General features: G+C 35.7%; 1 protein-coding gene across 1 annotated transcript in view; it reads left to right on the forward strand.

The window, feature by feature from the left end:
• Nucleotides 1-16,462, forward strand: part of FAM179B (family with sequence similarity 179, member B) — a 137,927-nt gene that overhangs the window by 67,846 nt on the left and 53,619 nt on the right. The window contains 4 exon segments of the mRNA XM_006896023.1: nucleotides 462-611; nucleotides 10,168-10,266; nucleotides 11,592-11,767; nucleotides 15,163-15,316. Coding sequence (XP_006896085.1) covers nucleotides 462-611; nucleotides 10,168-10,266; nucleotides 11,592-11,767; nucleotides 15,163-15,316 — 579 coding nt within the window.

Raw genomic sequence — 16,462 nt, forward strand, 5'->3', positions numbered from 1 at the left:
TGTTAAATTTTGCTTGTCTTACTGGGGTGAGATGATATCTCATAGTTGTTTTGATTTGCATCTCTCTTAGAGCTAGGAATTTTGAACATTTCTTCATGTGCTTGTTAGCCATCTGAATGTCTTTGGTGAAGTGTCTGTTCATATCCTGTGCCCATTTTTCTACTGGATTATTTACCTTTATCTTGTTGTGGTGCTCCAGCATTTTATAAATTCTGGATATTAGTCCCTTATCTGATAAGTCATTACTAAATACTTTTTCCTAATATGTGGCTTCCCTTTTTACCCTGTTGGAGACAGTTTTGGATGTGCATAGGGATTTGATTCTTAAAAGATCCCATTCATCTATTTTATCTTCTCCTGGTTGTAGGTCTGTCATCTTTTCAGTACTTATATACTTACCTCTTTCAAATATATATAAAAATTGAATTGTCTTTCATTATAATTTATTTTTTTTTATATAGGAATCATGGCATCCAGTGTGAGCATAATTGGTCAACGTATGACCTATGGGTATGGATGTGGTGATTTTGAAGATGATAAACCCCATGACATTTCACCTAGTACTGTAAAAATACAAAGTAAGGAGCACCCAAGACATAAGCATACAAAAGGTTAGTAAATTTCATGACAAATTGATTTTTAAAAATTTAATGTTTTTGTATCAGAGTCCTAATTGATTATATAAATTTTTTTAAATCATTGACTTTGAGATTTTTATCTTGCCCTCTTGTTGATGTGTTCTTGCTCAATAATTTTGCCAAGTAAATATTTACAAATTGGTTTAAAGCCTTGCATCAAAAGCAAATCTACTAAGAGGTTAAGACTGAGAAATTCTTGCAACTTCATCCCCCAAAACACCCCCCCCCCAGTTTTAAAAGATATTTTACCACTAAAATAAAGCAGAGAAAATTATGTGAGTAAGTGACTCCCAGATGCCTAGTTATGTTGTAACCATGGAATAAAACTGTGGCAACAGAAGTATAATTTCCCTGTGGTAGTTGAGAAGGCTTCTCTTTTGTTGTTAACAGTTGTTAACTATTTACATTCTTTTTTCTTTTTTAACTCAGTAGCAAATATCCATACTCTGACTACTCTTATCAAGGATTCAAAATTCTGTTATTGCTGTGATTTTTTTAAAATTTACCTTAAGACTAAAAATTATTTTAAAGGGTATTAAGTAATTAAGTAGATAGAATAATTTTGGTTCATCTGTATTTAATCTTGTAACCTCTCAGTCTATGTGGTAAGGAAATTATATGCTTTCTGAAGATTTTATTTTTTGTTTTGTTTCTTCTATGTAGCCATTATTACGACAGTAGAGTAAATGTGTATTTGTTATTTCTAACCATCTTATGTCATCTATGTGCAGATAATCAGGCTATTTTAGGAGTGTGAATGTATGTGTGGAAATGAGAAGGAACTTGGTTTGAAGCTTTTTATGTTTTTCTCATAAACTTCTTCAGTTTTAATCCATGATACAATTAAGTGTTTGTGACAGCTCATTTCTATTGCTTTAAAAAAAATGATAGGGTTTTTCCATGCTACTTATGTATTTTAAAAAATACTTCATATGAAGAAAGTGAAGGATGAAAAATACTTGAAGGTAATTCATATTCCTAACATAACTTTACATTATCTTTTTAAAAATTGCTGATTTTGTCCATTTAATACTATTGGCATTCTATTTTGAACAGCAGGGCCATATTTATTTTTAATAAAATTTTTTTAATACTGGTTTATGGACAAAGTTCATATGCTATGTTTTTTACATCAGATCTATTTCAAAATTTCTTGACTAGCAGTTAAATCTACTCTAAGAAATTACTTTTCATTTGTGTTTCCAACTTTATACCAACCACTAAGGTATCTGGTCAACCTAAATACCACATATTCAAAATTATACTTCATTTTCTTTCTAGTCCTGCTCCTCTTTGCTATTTATTTTTATTAGTACTATTGCTGTTCTTCCGATTTTGGTACTTAAAACTTTGAAATTATTTTTTGCGGTTTTTTTTTAATAGCATTCAGTTTATTACAAATATTTAATATTGGCTTCCCATATTTCCCCCCTTTTGTTTTTTATCATTATTATGTTATCATGTAGATGAGCATCCTTTATACACAAATAAAGCAAATTAACATGATAAACTCAAAGAAATACTTTCAAAAATCTCCATATGATCTGAAGGATTCAGGTTGAATGACTATTCCTTGAAAGTCTGTTTTAATTGTCCCATTGCCACAGTGCTTGTTAAAACCAGTTCTGATTAATGTCCTTTGTCAATGTGTCCTTTGCCATTCCCTATCACTCCTCCCTGAGAGACATTTCACCCTGATTCATAAGGAAAAGGGGACGGTGTATTCTCTTAGCTACTTCCTGCTGAAAAGGGACGCTGTAGGTTTCAGGGTGAAGATCTTCTCTCACTACTCTAAAGGGCCCCTTTGGCAATAGGAAACACATAAACTATTGTGGAGATTGATTTTGGAATTTAGATGCACTTTTATTAATTGTGCTTAGCCGTACATGTTCATATTCTTGAAGATGCATCATGGAACTGTTGCAGCCTAGAAGACACAAATTTAACAAGTTAAAAGTACATGAGTCAAAAATTAAAAGCAATAATATTCCAAGTAGAGGTTCTAACAGTGGTACAAATCAAGTTACACAGGGAAGGTAGTTCTTAAAATAAAAGGCTTATTGACTAGCTCTTTGTCTATTTTAGTATAAAGGTTAGGAACCACAAGATGTAGAGGCTTAACTATGTCATTTATTGCTCTTAAATCCTGGACTAAATTCCATACCACTGGGTTGTTTTACAGCTCAGAAGTCCACATGCAAGACAGAGGTGAAGTAAGGAACTGCTTATGAGGTTTTCTGTCAATTGCAACAACTAAGAAATAGTGAGAAGAGCTGGGACCTCAGAAGGCTTTTAGGAACAAATAATAGGCTCCTGTGTTCAGGAAAAAATGAATATACTTACCAGTAATGTTAATGCTCACCCACGGCTCTTCTGGGAGGATCTGAATCATTGGAGTGAAATAATTTTTGTCTATATCTCCTCACTCTCCAATTCAAGCAGTGGCCAATATCCTACAACTTTTCCTGAGTCTTGGTTTATTTTTTCCTGTCACAATTGTAATTTGAGTTTTGTCACTTCTTCTCTGGAAAATTATAAGAACCTTCTATTGTGGCACTTTTTCTTTTTATCCCTTTTCCATCCAGCCTGCATTATCTCTTCCAGAATTATCTTTTACGCTACAGTTAAAAACTTGAGTGGTTTAAAAAAAAAACACACCAAAACCTTGAGTGATTTCTTATTTCTCATAAAGTTTCTAATCTGAGTTTGACTTCTAAGACTTTTTTTTTAACCTTTCTTTTGGGGATTTTTTAAAATTGTTTTATTGGTTTCCATATAATTATTCATATACATCATGTCTTAAGCGTTTTAAACAATCATTCATATACTTTATATTTTATATCATTTGTTACCATTTTTCTAGGCCATTGTAAGACATGGCTAAGAATCTTGACTCACGTGGTTCGAATCCACCAGATGCTCTGTTGTAGAAGGAGGGACATTCTCCTCCAGTACCAGTCAGATCCAGTTTGACTGTACTCTCTCTCTCTCTCTCTCACACACACACACACAGTCACTCACTTACTCACTCACTCACAAAAAAGAATCTTGACTCAGAATATCTTTCTTGCATTACCTTTTGTTGTTAGGTTCCATCAAATTTACTACAACTTATAGCAACTCTGTGAACAACAGATCAGAGTCTTGCCCTGTCCTGAGCCATACCATTTTTTATGTGCTCCAGTCCATTGTTACAGTCATTGTGTCAGTCTACCTTGTTGGAGTCTTCCTCTCTTACTCTGTCCTTCTGTCTTTGTCAGAATGACATCCTTTTCTAAGGACTGGCCCCTCCTGATAATATACGCAAAGTCTCTGAAACAGTTTTAACATCCTTAACTCCTGTATTTCCTCCAAGACAAACTTGTTATTTTGGCAGTCTGTGAATTATGTAGTATACTTCTCCAACACCACAACTCAAAAACATCTATTCTTCTGTTACTCTTAGTCACTGTCTAACTTTCAGATCCATAGGAAGTAATTAAAAAGGCCATGGCTTAGATTGGGCACTCCTTAATCTTTAAACTGACTTCCTTCCTTGTTCTTTAGACCTTTGAAAAGGTTCTTGACAGCAGATTTTCCCAGTGCAACAAGTATATTGATTTCTTGGCTGCTGTTACCAAGATATTGTTTATAGATTTAACAAGATGAAATTGTTAATTATTTTGATCTTTTCTCCATCTATCATGATATTGCCTATTGGCCCAGTCGTGAGCATTTCTGTTTACTTGATTTTGAGGATGTAATGTGTATTGTAGACTGTAATTCTTGATCTTCTGCTGCAAGTACTTCAAGTCCTTCTCACTGTTAGCAAGCAAGGTTGTGTCATCTGCACAGCACAGATTTTGATGAGTCTTCTCTGATCCTGATGTCCCTTTCTTCTTCACATAGACCAGCTCCCAATGATTTGTTCAGAGTACAGATTGAATAGGTGGCTTAAAGTTCAAGAGGACAAATGGCCTGGATGAGTTAACCCAATTCCATGGACTAAAAATTTTAATTCCAGAAGAATTAAACATTTTCTCACAGACCCGTTGTTGTTTTATGTATAGTCAAGTCATCTATGACTCAGAGCGACCCTATAAACAATATATATGACCTTATCTTTGGGGAAAAAGGTGCCTGATAAGCAAAGATCAACTAAAGAATAACACGATCTGGACAGAAACTAATCTACTTAAGTAGTTGTTGTTATGTACTGTCAAGTCAGAACTGACCCATAGCTGATCCTCAGGCAGTTTTTCAGAGGCATTTAATCAGGATGCCTGATCTACTTACAGATTTGTCTGTTCTGGATTTTTTTTTTTGCAATAAATTATCTTTATCATTGATTTTATTTTAATCTTAAAAATTTGTTATGATGTACTGACCCTCCTTCAGTGTTCAGAGGCTGTGTCACACAGGCAGAGATTGCCTATCTTTCTCCCTTGGAGCAGCTGGTAAGTGCCTACCGATTAGTTCGTTTTGCAAGAAAACTTTGAACTTTTTTTGTTCATTCTTGGAGCCATCTCTGCCTCTCTTGTTCCTCTCCTGTTGAGTCTTCCCATTTTCCATTTTCAGAAAATGATTAATCATGGATATTTGGGTGTTAGCAAACTGCATCTCATGTGTCAGTATGTCCTTTCTCTACTTGAATAAACTGGACGAAAAAGTAAGGAGAAATTAAATAAACGTTATGTTATGTGTAAACTCTTTTTAATACACCTAAATGTAAGGGGGTATTGATATTTAGTGAGAATTCTTAGTTCAAAAGAATGAAAAAAGTAAAATTAAAACTGATTTTATCAGCTTCTCTCACATTGACGTTAACCTACTTAACAATAACATGTCGTATTTTTTTCCTCATGAAATTAGTGTACTTGCTTAGCCATCTCTTAACTTTATTTATAGAGTTTATGCTATGGACTATTTGTTAAGAAAATTTTTTTCCCTTTACTGAAATATGCTTCTCTTTATTGTTGAGTAACTTTCTGGGCTTCTGGATTTTCTTTCCGTTTGTTTGCCTTGTAGGAATGCTAACTAGTTTTGATTATTCCAGATTATAATTAAATCAGGGAGCTCTAGTGGCCTAGTTTTAAGAAGCTGCACTGCAGTCCCTTAGTTCAGATCTACCACCTGCTTCATGAGAAGAGAATGGACATTCTCTTCCTGTGTGATTTACTGCCTGGAGTGTCAACTATGGGTCGGCTTTAACTCGATGACACACAACAACATACTTAAATAAGAGAATGTGAAAAATTGCCATCTGAACAGCTTTCTTTCTTTAGTGTCTGCCATATGTTCACAAGGCCACAACAAGTCATTTGCCTTAGCAAATTACCAAAATAATCTCTTTTTCATTATTTAATTATTTTTTTTAAAAATCAGCAACTTACTCCTTAAAAATAGAAAAAAAGGTAGGGGGCATCTCACTCCCTGATTTAAATCCCACTACACTGCCATGGTAGTTAAGACAGCATGGTACTGGTACAATGACAGACACATAGATCAATGGAATAGAATTGAGAACCCGGAAATCAGCCCATCTATTTATGGTCAACTGATTTTTGTCAAGGAGATGAAATCAGTTAGGTGGGGAAATTACAGCCTTTTTAACAAATGGTGTTGGCAAAATTGGAAAACTATCTGCAGAAGAATTAAACAAGATCCCCACCTCACTCCATATACAAAAACCAACTCAAGGTGGATCATGGACCTAGGACTAAAACCAAGGACTATAAAATTCATTAAAGAAAAGCTTGGAAGAACTTTAGTCGTCCTAATCCACAACATAAAGAGTCTTCCAAGTATTCTGAAAAATTTATAACCAGGAGAAGATAAAATAGATGAATGGGACCTTCTAAGAATCAAATCCCTATGCACATCCAGAAACTCCTCCAACAGGGTAAAAAGGGAAGCCACAGACTGGGAAAAAGTGTTTGGTAATGACATGTCAGATAAGGGACTTATATCTAGAATTTATAAAATACTCGAGCACCACAACAAGATAAAGGTAAATAATCCAATCAAAAAATGGGCACAGGATATTAAAAGACACTTCACCAAAAAGACATAGATATGGCGAACGAGCACATGAAGAAATGTTCAAAATCCCTAGCTCTGAGAGAGATGCAAATCAAGACAACTATGAGATATCATCTCACCCCAGTAAGACTAGCAAAATTTAACTGAACAGCAAGCAACAAATGCTGGCGAGGTTGTGGAGAGACTGGATCCCTTATTTACTGTTGGTGGGAGTGTAAAATGGTGCAACCACTGTGGAAAGTAGTGTGGTGCTTTCTCAAAAAGTTGCAAATAGCGATACCATTGACCCAGCAATTCCACTACTGGGAATATACCCTAAAGACACCATAAACAACATCCAAGTAGATATATGCATACCCATGTTTATCGTGGCTTTGTTTACAATAGCAAGGAGTTGGAAACAGCCTAAGTGGCCGTCAACAAATGAATGGGTAGAAAAGCTGTGGTATATTCGCACAATGGAATACTATGCTGCATTGAAAAACAAGGAACTCATGCAATAGTGTTCAAAATGGGTGACCCTGGAGGGCATGATGCTGAGTGAAATATCTCAGTCACAAAGGGATAAATGCTATATAGTGCCACTGTTATAGAATGAGGCTGACATCGGGGTGGGGGTAAGACTGAGAAAAACTGGATAAATTATGTTTACTGCATTGAAGTCTATGAGAGAGAATAGTTTTAAAAGTATTATATTTTAGGGCATTATGTTTATCATAAGAGTATGGAATGAGGGTTGCAGAGTGGATTATATTTGAGGTGGGGGTGGGGGTGGGGCGTGTGCGGGCTGGGGGGATTGTGTACCGATGAAGGAGTTTTTCCTTTTCCAGGAGAAGAGCAAATGGGGGTGACGAACGGGGAGAAAAGTGCAACAATGAATGAATGGAATTCCAGAATCTCTGTAGATGTTCATTGAAATGAAAAATAAATAAATTAATTTTTAAAAAATCATCTACTTGATTAAATTTACCAGTTATTAACTGCTTTACTTTCACTGAACCTAAAATAATCTATGCTTTTGCTTCTATTTCACCTTGATGTGGAAATTAGCTAACAATATCATTAATATCACATGCAACCAAAATACTGCTGAATATTTTTAAAAAATGGCTAAAACAGTACATAGCTAGGAAACTACTGGAAGTTGAAGCAGGATTTAGAAGAAGCAGTGTCATCAGGGATATATTTGTTGATATGTGATGGATCCTGGCTGAAAGCAGAGAATACCAGAAGAATGTCTATTTGGTTTTTTAATGACTATGCAAAGGCATTTGACTGTGTGGGTCATAACAATTTATGGCTAACATTGAGACGAATGGGAATTTCAGAACACTTTGAAACCTATACATAGACCAACAGACAGTTGTACAGACAGAGCAAGAAAACACTGTATGGTTTAAAATTAAGGAAGATATGCATCAGGGTTGTATTCTTTCTCCATCCAAATACTTCGAGAAACCAAACTCTGTGAGGAAGAATGTGGCATCAGGTTTGAAGGAAGATTGATCAGTAACCTGGGTTGCGCAGTTTATATAACCTGGTTTGCTGAAAGTGAAGAGGACTTGAGGGACTTAAATGATCAAGAACTTTGATATGAGTTGCATTTCAACTTCAGGAAAACAAAAGTTCTCACTACAGGACCAACAGACAACATTAAGATACAGATGGAGAAAGGATTGAAGCTGTCACTGATTTCATTTTACTCGGATCAGCATTCAGCACTTTTGGTACTAGCAGTCAGAAAATCAAGAGATATATTGCATTGGGCAAATCTGTCAGTTATCTCTTCAGAATGCTGAAGAGCAGTGATGTCAGTTTGAAGACTAAGGTGTGCATAATTCAGGCCATGGTCTTCTCAATCACCTGTCCATCAGAGAACTGGACAATGAAGAAGATTGACAGAAGAAGAATCAATGCCTTTGAGTTATGATGCTATTGAAGAGTACTGAATATCCCATAGACTGCCAAGAGAGTGAACAGAGTGTCTTGGAGAGGTGACAGCTGGAGGGCTCCTTACAGGCAAGAGTAGTGAAGATTCATTTTTCATACTTTAGACATGTAGGTAGGTGAAGCTATTCATTGTAGAAGGACATCAATCATACTGTTAAAGATGAGGGGGTCAGCAAAGGAAGAAAGGCCCCCAATGAGATTTGTTGACACAGTGACTCCAGCAGTAGGCTTGAGTGTTTCAGAGATAGTGAAGATGGCACAAAATAGGGCAGGGTTCAGATTGGCTGTTGATAGGTTCATTATGTCATACTTAATAGCATTAACACTTAGGTGCTGTCAAGTTGAGTATGATTTATAGCAACACTATAGGAAAAAAAGATCTGAACCCTGTCCTATCCTGTGCCATCTTCACACTTTCTGACAGACAGAAGCCCACTGCAGCAGTCAACGGGTCAGTCCACCTGGTCGAGGGTCCTCCTCTCCTTCGCTAACCATCTACCCTTCCTAGCATCATGTCCCTCTCCAAGGAATAGCCCCTCCTAGCAACATGTTCAAAGTATGTGAGGTGAAGCCTCATCATTTTTGCCTCCAAAGAGCGCAGTAGTGATAAGTAATTATGCTTGCAAGCTCACAGGTATATGGTTTGAATCCACCAGCTGCTCTATGGGAGAAGCAGCAACCTCTCCTCCTGTGATTTACTGCCTCTGAAAACTTGTCAGCTATGGATCAGGTTCAACTTGATGGTACACAACAAGAATATGCAAACATTATGCACTAGGGGGAAAAGGGATAATAAAAAATAGACATAAATTCTCTTCCCATGAGCTTTAAAATCTAGTAAAACAAAGCACACTAAAGAAATATATGCCAACATTATTTCATGAGCATTGCTGTAAGTCAAATACTATGTACTCTCTTGGGGTGTGGGGGGAATGATAGTGAAAAGTAGACCTAGATTTTATCCTCATTAGCTTTAGTATCTAGTAAAAGAAAAGTCCACTGCTGTTGAGTCACTTCTGGCTCATAAAGACTCTCCATCAGGTTTCCAAGGCTATACATGCTAAACAAAGGAAACTGTCCATCTTTCTCTGTCAAAACAGCTGGATTGGAACTGCCAACATTTTATTTAACAAAACAACATGCTACACACTACAACATCAGTACTCCTTTTATAGTCTAATCCCAAACTGAGATAAAAGTTAACCTAGGTAAGTACAGGGAGCTGTGAGAGTGACCTAAATTTTTTGGAGGATAAAGACTTTTCACAATTTTTCCTTTGTTCCACGTTGTTTTTTTGTGATTATTTGCTTATGCATCTCTCCTACCGACAACCATGAAGTGTATAAACTCTTCAGAAAAGTTTGTTTTTTTTCTGTAGTTCCTGGTCTTTAAGGTATATTATTTATTTAAGGTATACTATTTACTGAATGTGTACACATACATTGTAAACTCTTTATATGAAATTTTATTTTCCATTTTTAAAGACCATATCCTAAAATATTATGTAATAAGTAAATGTTTTTTACATATGGGATCTGTTGTTTTGTTTTGTTTTTAGGATTTACAGGGTCATCAGCAAATTTACAGCAAATTTCCAGTTATGACTTGACATCCACAAATACCTTATCAGAAGACTCAGTAGTAGTGGTTGGAAAAGGTACTTAAGAGTTATTTAGCTTTACAACTATGTTAATATCTGTACATTAAATTACATTTACTTCCCCTTCCTCTTAACAGATGAGGACATAGGGTTTTGGTAGAGAAAACGCTAGACATAAATTTGCATCTAGATTATTTACTCTGTAATCCCATAAATTACAGACTGAATAAAAAAAATAAAGAATTTTCATTCCTTGGGGGGAAAAAATTATTCAGCTTGTAATTTTATTTGTTCTTCACCAAAGCAAAATATATCAATAAGTAATAGAGAAGAATATAATACAGATATTAAAAAGAATGTTTTTATTAAAAAAATGTTAAAAATTATTTGTTTTAAAAAAGAATTCATTTGAAAGAATTAGGAGTACTTATTTTTATACCACTTACATCCCTCCCTCCCAAAAAAATACATCCCTCCCCTCCAAAAAATACTTAAGATAAATGTATGTCAGTAATTTTTAGAGAGTTATATACTATAATAGCTGTAATCCAGGTACTTAGAGCTAAACAAAAATAGCATTAGAATAAATTAAATGGTAGTCCTTACTTTAAGTTAATAATCTATATAAGTTAATATCATTTATTGCTCCCATAAAAATTGTTAAGTCAAAATTTAATTCTTGAGTTATTTATTTAAGTCTAATAGATAGAAGGTCTTGGAGTGACATATTTACAAATATCCTTTAAAAATTGCTGTGACATTTTAGTAATCATTTCCCTTTTTAATTGTAAAATTAGAATGTGGTATCAAACATTGAAAGTGTATACCTTTAGCTCTTTTTTCAATATGGTGAAATGCTTGAACATCTTTTGTAACTTGTATGCCTGAAACAATCTCAGGTTAACTTAAAAAGTTTCTTCCCTCAGATTGACTACAGATTACTCTCACAGCCTCATTTTCTACTATTTCTGTTTGCCTTTTCTTCAGCCAAACTAGTTTATTTTCTCTATTTACAAACTTCATGTTTGCTCAGCACCGTTTACAAGCATCCTCATCTTAGGACATCCTTCTTTTCTACCTTTCAACCTGTCCAAATCTAACCTATCCCAATCTCAGCTTCCTAAGACCATCTTAGAATCAGCCAACATCATCACTCCTAGTTAACACAGCACATTGAATTTATAGTTATTTGACATTATGAGCTTCCTGCGGCACATCTTTTATTATTGTGCTTTTAAATGATTTGATGTTCACACTTTTATGATTAATTTGTCTCTCTTACTAACTGTATTGTTTACTTCTTCAAGGCAAGAGCCCTATCTTAAACTTTATTATTGTACCCTCACACAAATATTTAATGATTGGTGATTGATTGATTTCAGGTGTATTTGGAAATGCTAATTCAGCACCAGCAACTTGCAACCAATCAGTAATCTCTTCTGTGGAAAATGAGGATGCATTTTCTGTTAAACAAAGTTTTGAACCACCATCAGGAATTTATGGAAGAGCAGTCCAACAAAATATTTCATCATATCTTGATGCTGAGAATGAAAAAGATGTAAGGGTATGTTTTAACTCTAAGAATATGTTTAAACCTTATAAGATGTTATCATATTGTACATATGAAATTTGATGTGATGAATATTTTTAATTAAAATTTTTATCTTTAGTTAAAATCTTGCTTATGTAGGTAAAATTCTGATCCTTAATCATTTGAATACTTACTTTCTCATTCTGGTGTTAGAGCACATAGTAGTATATAGTTCCTGAGCGGAGTAGATGTTTAAGTCCTCCTCTATTAGCCAAAAAGTTGGCAGTTTATTTTCTCCCAGAGGAGTCTTAGAAGAAAGAACTCACAATCTCTACCTTTGAAAACACTATTCAGTGAAGTTCTGCTCTGCAGTGCAAGAGATCACCATGAGCTGGCACCAATTCAACATGAGCTAAAAACAGCAAGTTGTGTGTAAATATTTGACATTTAGTTTATCTGTCCAGATTTCTGACATCACGTAGCACAAACATAGACTTTACTGTTGTCACGTTGGTTCCGACTCAGTAGTGACCCTCTTGATGTTAAGTGCCATCCAGTTGAATACGACTCATAGCGACCCTGTGAACAAAGGATATGAACCCTGTTCCATCCTGTGCATCCTCACTCTTATGTTCATGTACAAAAACTTACTCATTTTGTTTCATTGTTACATTGTATAATATTTTCAGGGCACTCCAGTAACTAGAGCCTCTAATACTTAGGGCAGGGTGGTATATCTCAAAGATGCCTTATTATAGATGTAATTTTGTTCTTATAATTAAACATGGTCTTAGAATTTATAATACATCACTAATTCTATGTTGTTGTTATATGCCATTGAGTCACCTGCGACTCATAGCAACCCTGTGTACAACAGCCCTAAACCCTGCTCTGTCCTGTGCCAATCACACTGCCTCTGACACATCCATCTCGATTACCCCAGTCACTGAATCAATCCATGTCATAGAGGGTCTTCCCCTCTTGCGCTGTCCCTCCACCCTCCCAAGCATGACGTCCCTCTCCAAGGACCGGTCCCTCCTTACAACATGTCTGAAGTATGTTAGATGGAGCCTCAGAATCCTTGCCTCCAAGGAGCCGCCCAGTTTGACCCTTTCCAGGATGAATCTGTTTGTGGCAGTCACCGTGTCATTCCACCTGGTCAAGAGTCCTCTCCTTTGCTGACAGTCCACGCTTCCCAGCATCGTGTCCCTCTCCAAGGAATAGCCCCTCTTAGCAACATGCCCTAAGTTTGTGAGGTGAAGCCTCATCATTCTTGCCTCTAAAGAGTGCTCTGCCTGCACCCTCTCCAAGACATATTTGTTTGTTCTTTTGGCTGTCCATGGTATGTCTTCTCCAACACCACAGCTCAAAGGCACTCACACTACAGTAATGCTGTAGGACAGAGGAAAACTGCCCCATCAGGTTTCTGAGATTATAAATTTTTATGAGATTAAATTGTCTCATCTTTTTGGTTCCAATCACCATTGATTAGCAGCTAAAGTTTAGCCAACTATGTTACTTGGACTGATAAACACATAGGCATATATATATATATTCAAGACACCTGGCAGTATGTTGGTTAAATGCACAGCTGAAAACTAAAAGCTGGAAGTTTGAACCCATCCACTAGCACTACAGTCTACAGGTTTAAGAAGTCATGATCTGATTCTATAAAGAAAATCCTGGGGCATCTCTTCTCTGTCTCATTTGTCTCTGTCAGAATTGACTCAGTGGTCAATATGGACACATACTGACACAACAATATGCACATACCTTTTTCTGGGATATACTTAAAGAATAGCAGACTAATAACTTCAGGCATGATTCCTAAAATAATGACTAAAAATTATGTAGTTTCTTTTGTTTAGGCATCTAATATGTATATGTTGTTGTTGATTGTCGTCAAGTCAAGCATGATGCATAGCAACCCTATGAACAAAAGGCCTGAAGCCTTTCTATAACTATTGTCATTTATCAAAGTTCATATAGTTTCCAGAGGCATGTTGTTTAGGAAGTAGATGCCATGCCTGTTCCCAAAATATGTATATGTTGTTGTTATGTACCATTGAGTCACCTGTGACTCGTAGTGACCCTATGTACAACAGCCCTAAACCCTGCTCTATCCTGTGCCAATCTCATTGGCTCTGACACACCTACCCCTATTACCCCAGTCACTGAATCAATCTATCTCATTGAGGATCTTCCTCTCCAGTGCTTTCGCTGTCCCTCCACCCTCCCAAGCATAACATCCCTCTCCAAAGACTGATCCCTCCTTGCAACATGTCCAAAGTATGTCAAACAGAACTTCAGAATCCTTGCCTCCAAGGACCAGCCTGGCTTCATCCTCTCTAGGAAGAACTTGTTTGTTCTCCTAGCTATCCATGGTATATTCAGTACTCTTCTTCAGCATTAAAGCTCAAAGACATCAACTTTCCTTCTATCATCCCTAATCATTGTCTGGCTTTCTGATGCATAAAAAGTGATTGCAAAGACCATGGCCTGGATCAGGCTCACCTTAGTTTCCAGAATGAAATCATTGCTCTTCAGTACTTTGAAGATGTCTCTAACAGCAGAATTTCCTGGTTGCTGCTACCAAGAGTGTTGACTGTAGAGCCAAGCAAACTGAAGCTAGCAATCTCAATCTCTTCATTATCTATCATGATGCTGCCAATCAGCCCAGTGGTGAAAATCTTTGTTTTCTTGATGTTGAGCTTCAATCTATATTGAGGGTTGCAGTCCTTGACCTTTTGCAGCAAACACTTCAGGTCTTCCTCAGTTTCAGCAAGCAGTATTGTGTCATCTGCATAACACAGATTGTTGATGAGTCTACCGCCAATCTTGATGCCACACCTCTATTTATAGATCCCAGTCTCCAAGATAATCTGTTCCTCAGATAGATTGAAAAGATATGGAAACAGGACACATCCCTGGCATACACCCTTCCCAATTTTGAACCATGCAGTGTTTCCTTGTTCTGTTCTGACAACTGCCTCTTGGTAAGGTATAGGTTTTGCATAAATACAATCAAGTGTTCTGGGATTCCCATTCTTCTCAGAGTCAGCTACAGTTTGTTATGATCCACACAGTCAAATGCCTTTGCATAGTCAATGAAACATAGATAGACATTCCTCTGATAGTCTCTGCTTTCAGCCAAGATCCATCTGACATTAGCTATAATATCCCTAGTGCCATGGCCTCTTCTAAATCCAGCCTGCACTTGAGGCAGTTCTCTGTTGATATGCTGTTCCAGTTGTTCTAATGTATAATATATACATATATAATGTATATACATTGTCTATATAATGTATATTGTATAATATATACAATGTGTATGTACAGATAAAATGTATAGATACTGACTTGAGAGTCATTTTATATGCCAAACTCCCTGAATACTTTAAAATTTCAACTTTTTCATGCAGAGTAAAGTTTCTATTTCAAAATCTACTTATGACAAGATGAGACAGAAGAGAGAAGAAGAGAAGGAGCTTTTTGAGATTAAAGATTGTGAAAAAAAGCAACAAAACCCCTTGGAACGAATAAAGCATAAAGGCACTGACAAAATGGCATCTGAGAGTAAGTAGAATTTAATTGTTATTGCATTTTTGGAGTACAAATATTCTAAAGCTAAAACGATTTATTAATCAGTCATTGGTAGCTAGGAATAGAATCCATTGGCCTACAATACTAATAGTTTAAAAACCTGGTAGCTTCTATTGTAATAAATATTCTTTTCAGTAAAAGGAAGTTGATTGATTCTTTTTCTCCCATCTAGACTTAAATATTTTTGGTGAGGAGGTGGGAATGTCAAAAAATGAGAGTTCCCTTTTAGAAAACATTACTTTGCACCCTACATTGAAAGGAGGGACCAGTTTAAAAAGATCACCATCTTTAGTATTTTCAGACCCAGGTAAGTCATTTGTTTAAATGTAAAGAGTAATGTTCAAGTGCTTATTAAACTAGAGACCAGTTATGTAGTCTAGCGCATTTGTAACTGAAAGAGCACTGAACTGTGCTTAAGAAGAACTGACTTCTGAAGAATCCAGTTCTGTTTTAGATTAGCTTTGTGAACTGGGAAAACTCAACAAATTTAGCCTCTGCTTTCCTTTCTTATAAATACCTGGATTATCTCAAAAGTCTAATGATTATCTTTAAGATGCTTTTCACAAATCCTGGCAATTTTCCTGCATTTTTCCACCTTTATAAATAAGGTAACTAAGATAGTAAAGCTGGTTTATACTAGGTTACAACCTCCAAAAAAAGAATTGTCATGTGTCATGTATTCAAACTATTTGTTGAATCCCTACTATAGCTGGTCAAGAGTAAATTTTATGTTTCCTATACTGTTTTTAAAACATATTGAGTAGATTTTGGTGCTCCTGTAGCAAGTAGGATAAATGAAAAATTGCATTAATTGTAATAAATATTTAAGATTATTTATTATAATTGATTTGTTGTTGTTATTGAAGAATAAATTGTATGAACTTTAATGTTGCTGTTAGGTAATATCAAGACAATTCCTTAGAAATAATATAAAACAGATTTGAACAAGGTGAATACCAAAGCTTCTTCCTAGCTTGTATTTCTGTTGTAATGACAGAAGTAACTTGATATCTAAGTCTTTTCCTAATGAATTACTCTCTTATGAGAATGTAAGTGGAGTACATATAGGGAGGAATCCTTAAAAAAAATTGCAGAGTGGATTGTATTTGGGGGTAGGGG

The sequence above is a fragment of the Elephantulus edwardii genome, unplaced genomic scaffold (assembly GCF_000299155.1).
Source record: "Elephantulus edwardii isolate Elephantulus edwardi_28Jun2011 unplaced genomic scaffold, EleEdw1.0 scaffold00179, whole genome shotgun sequence".
Taxonomy (NCBI): domain Eukaryota; kingdom Metazoa; phylum Chordata; class Mammalia; order Macroscelidea; family Macroscelididae; genus Elephantulus; species Elephantulus edwardii.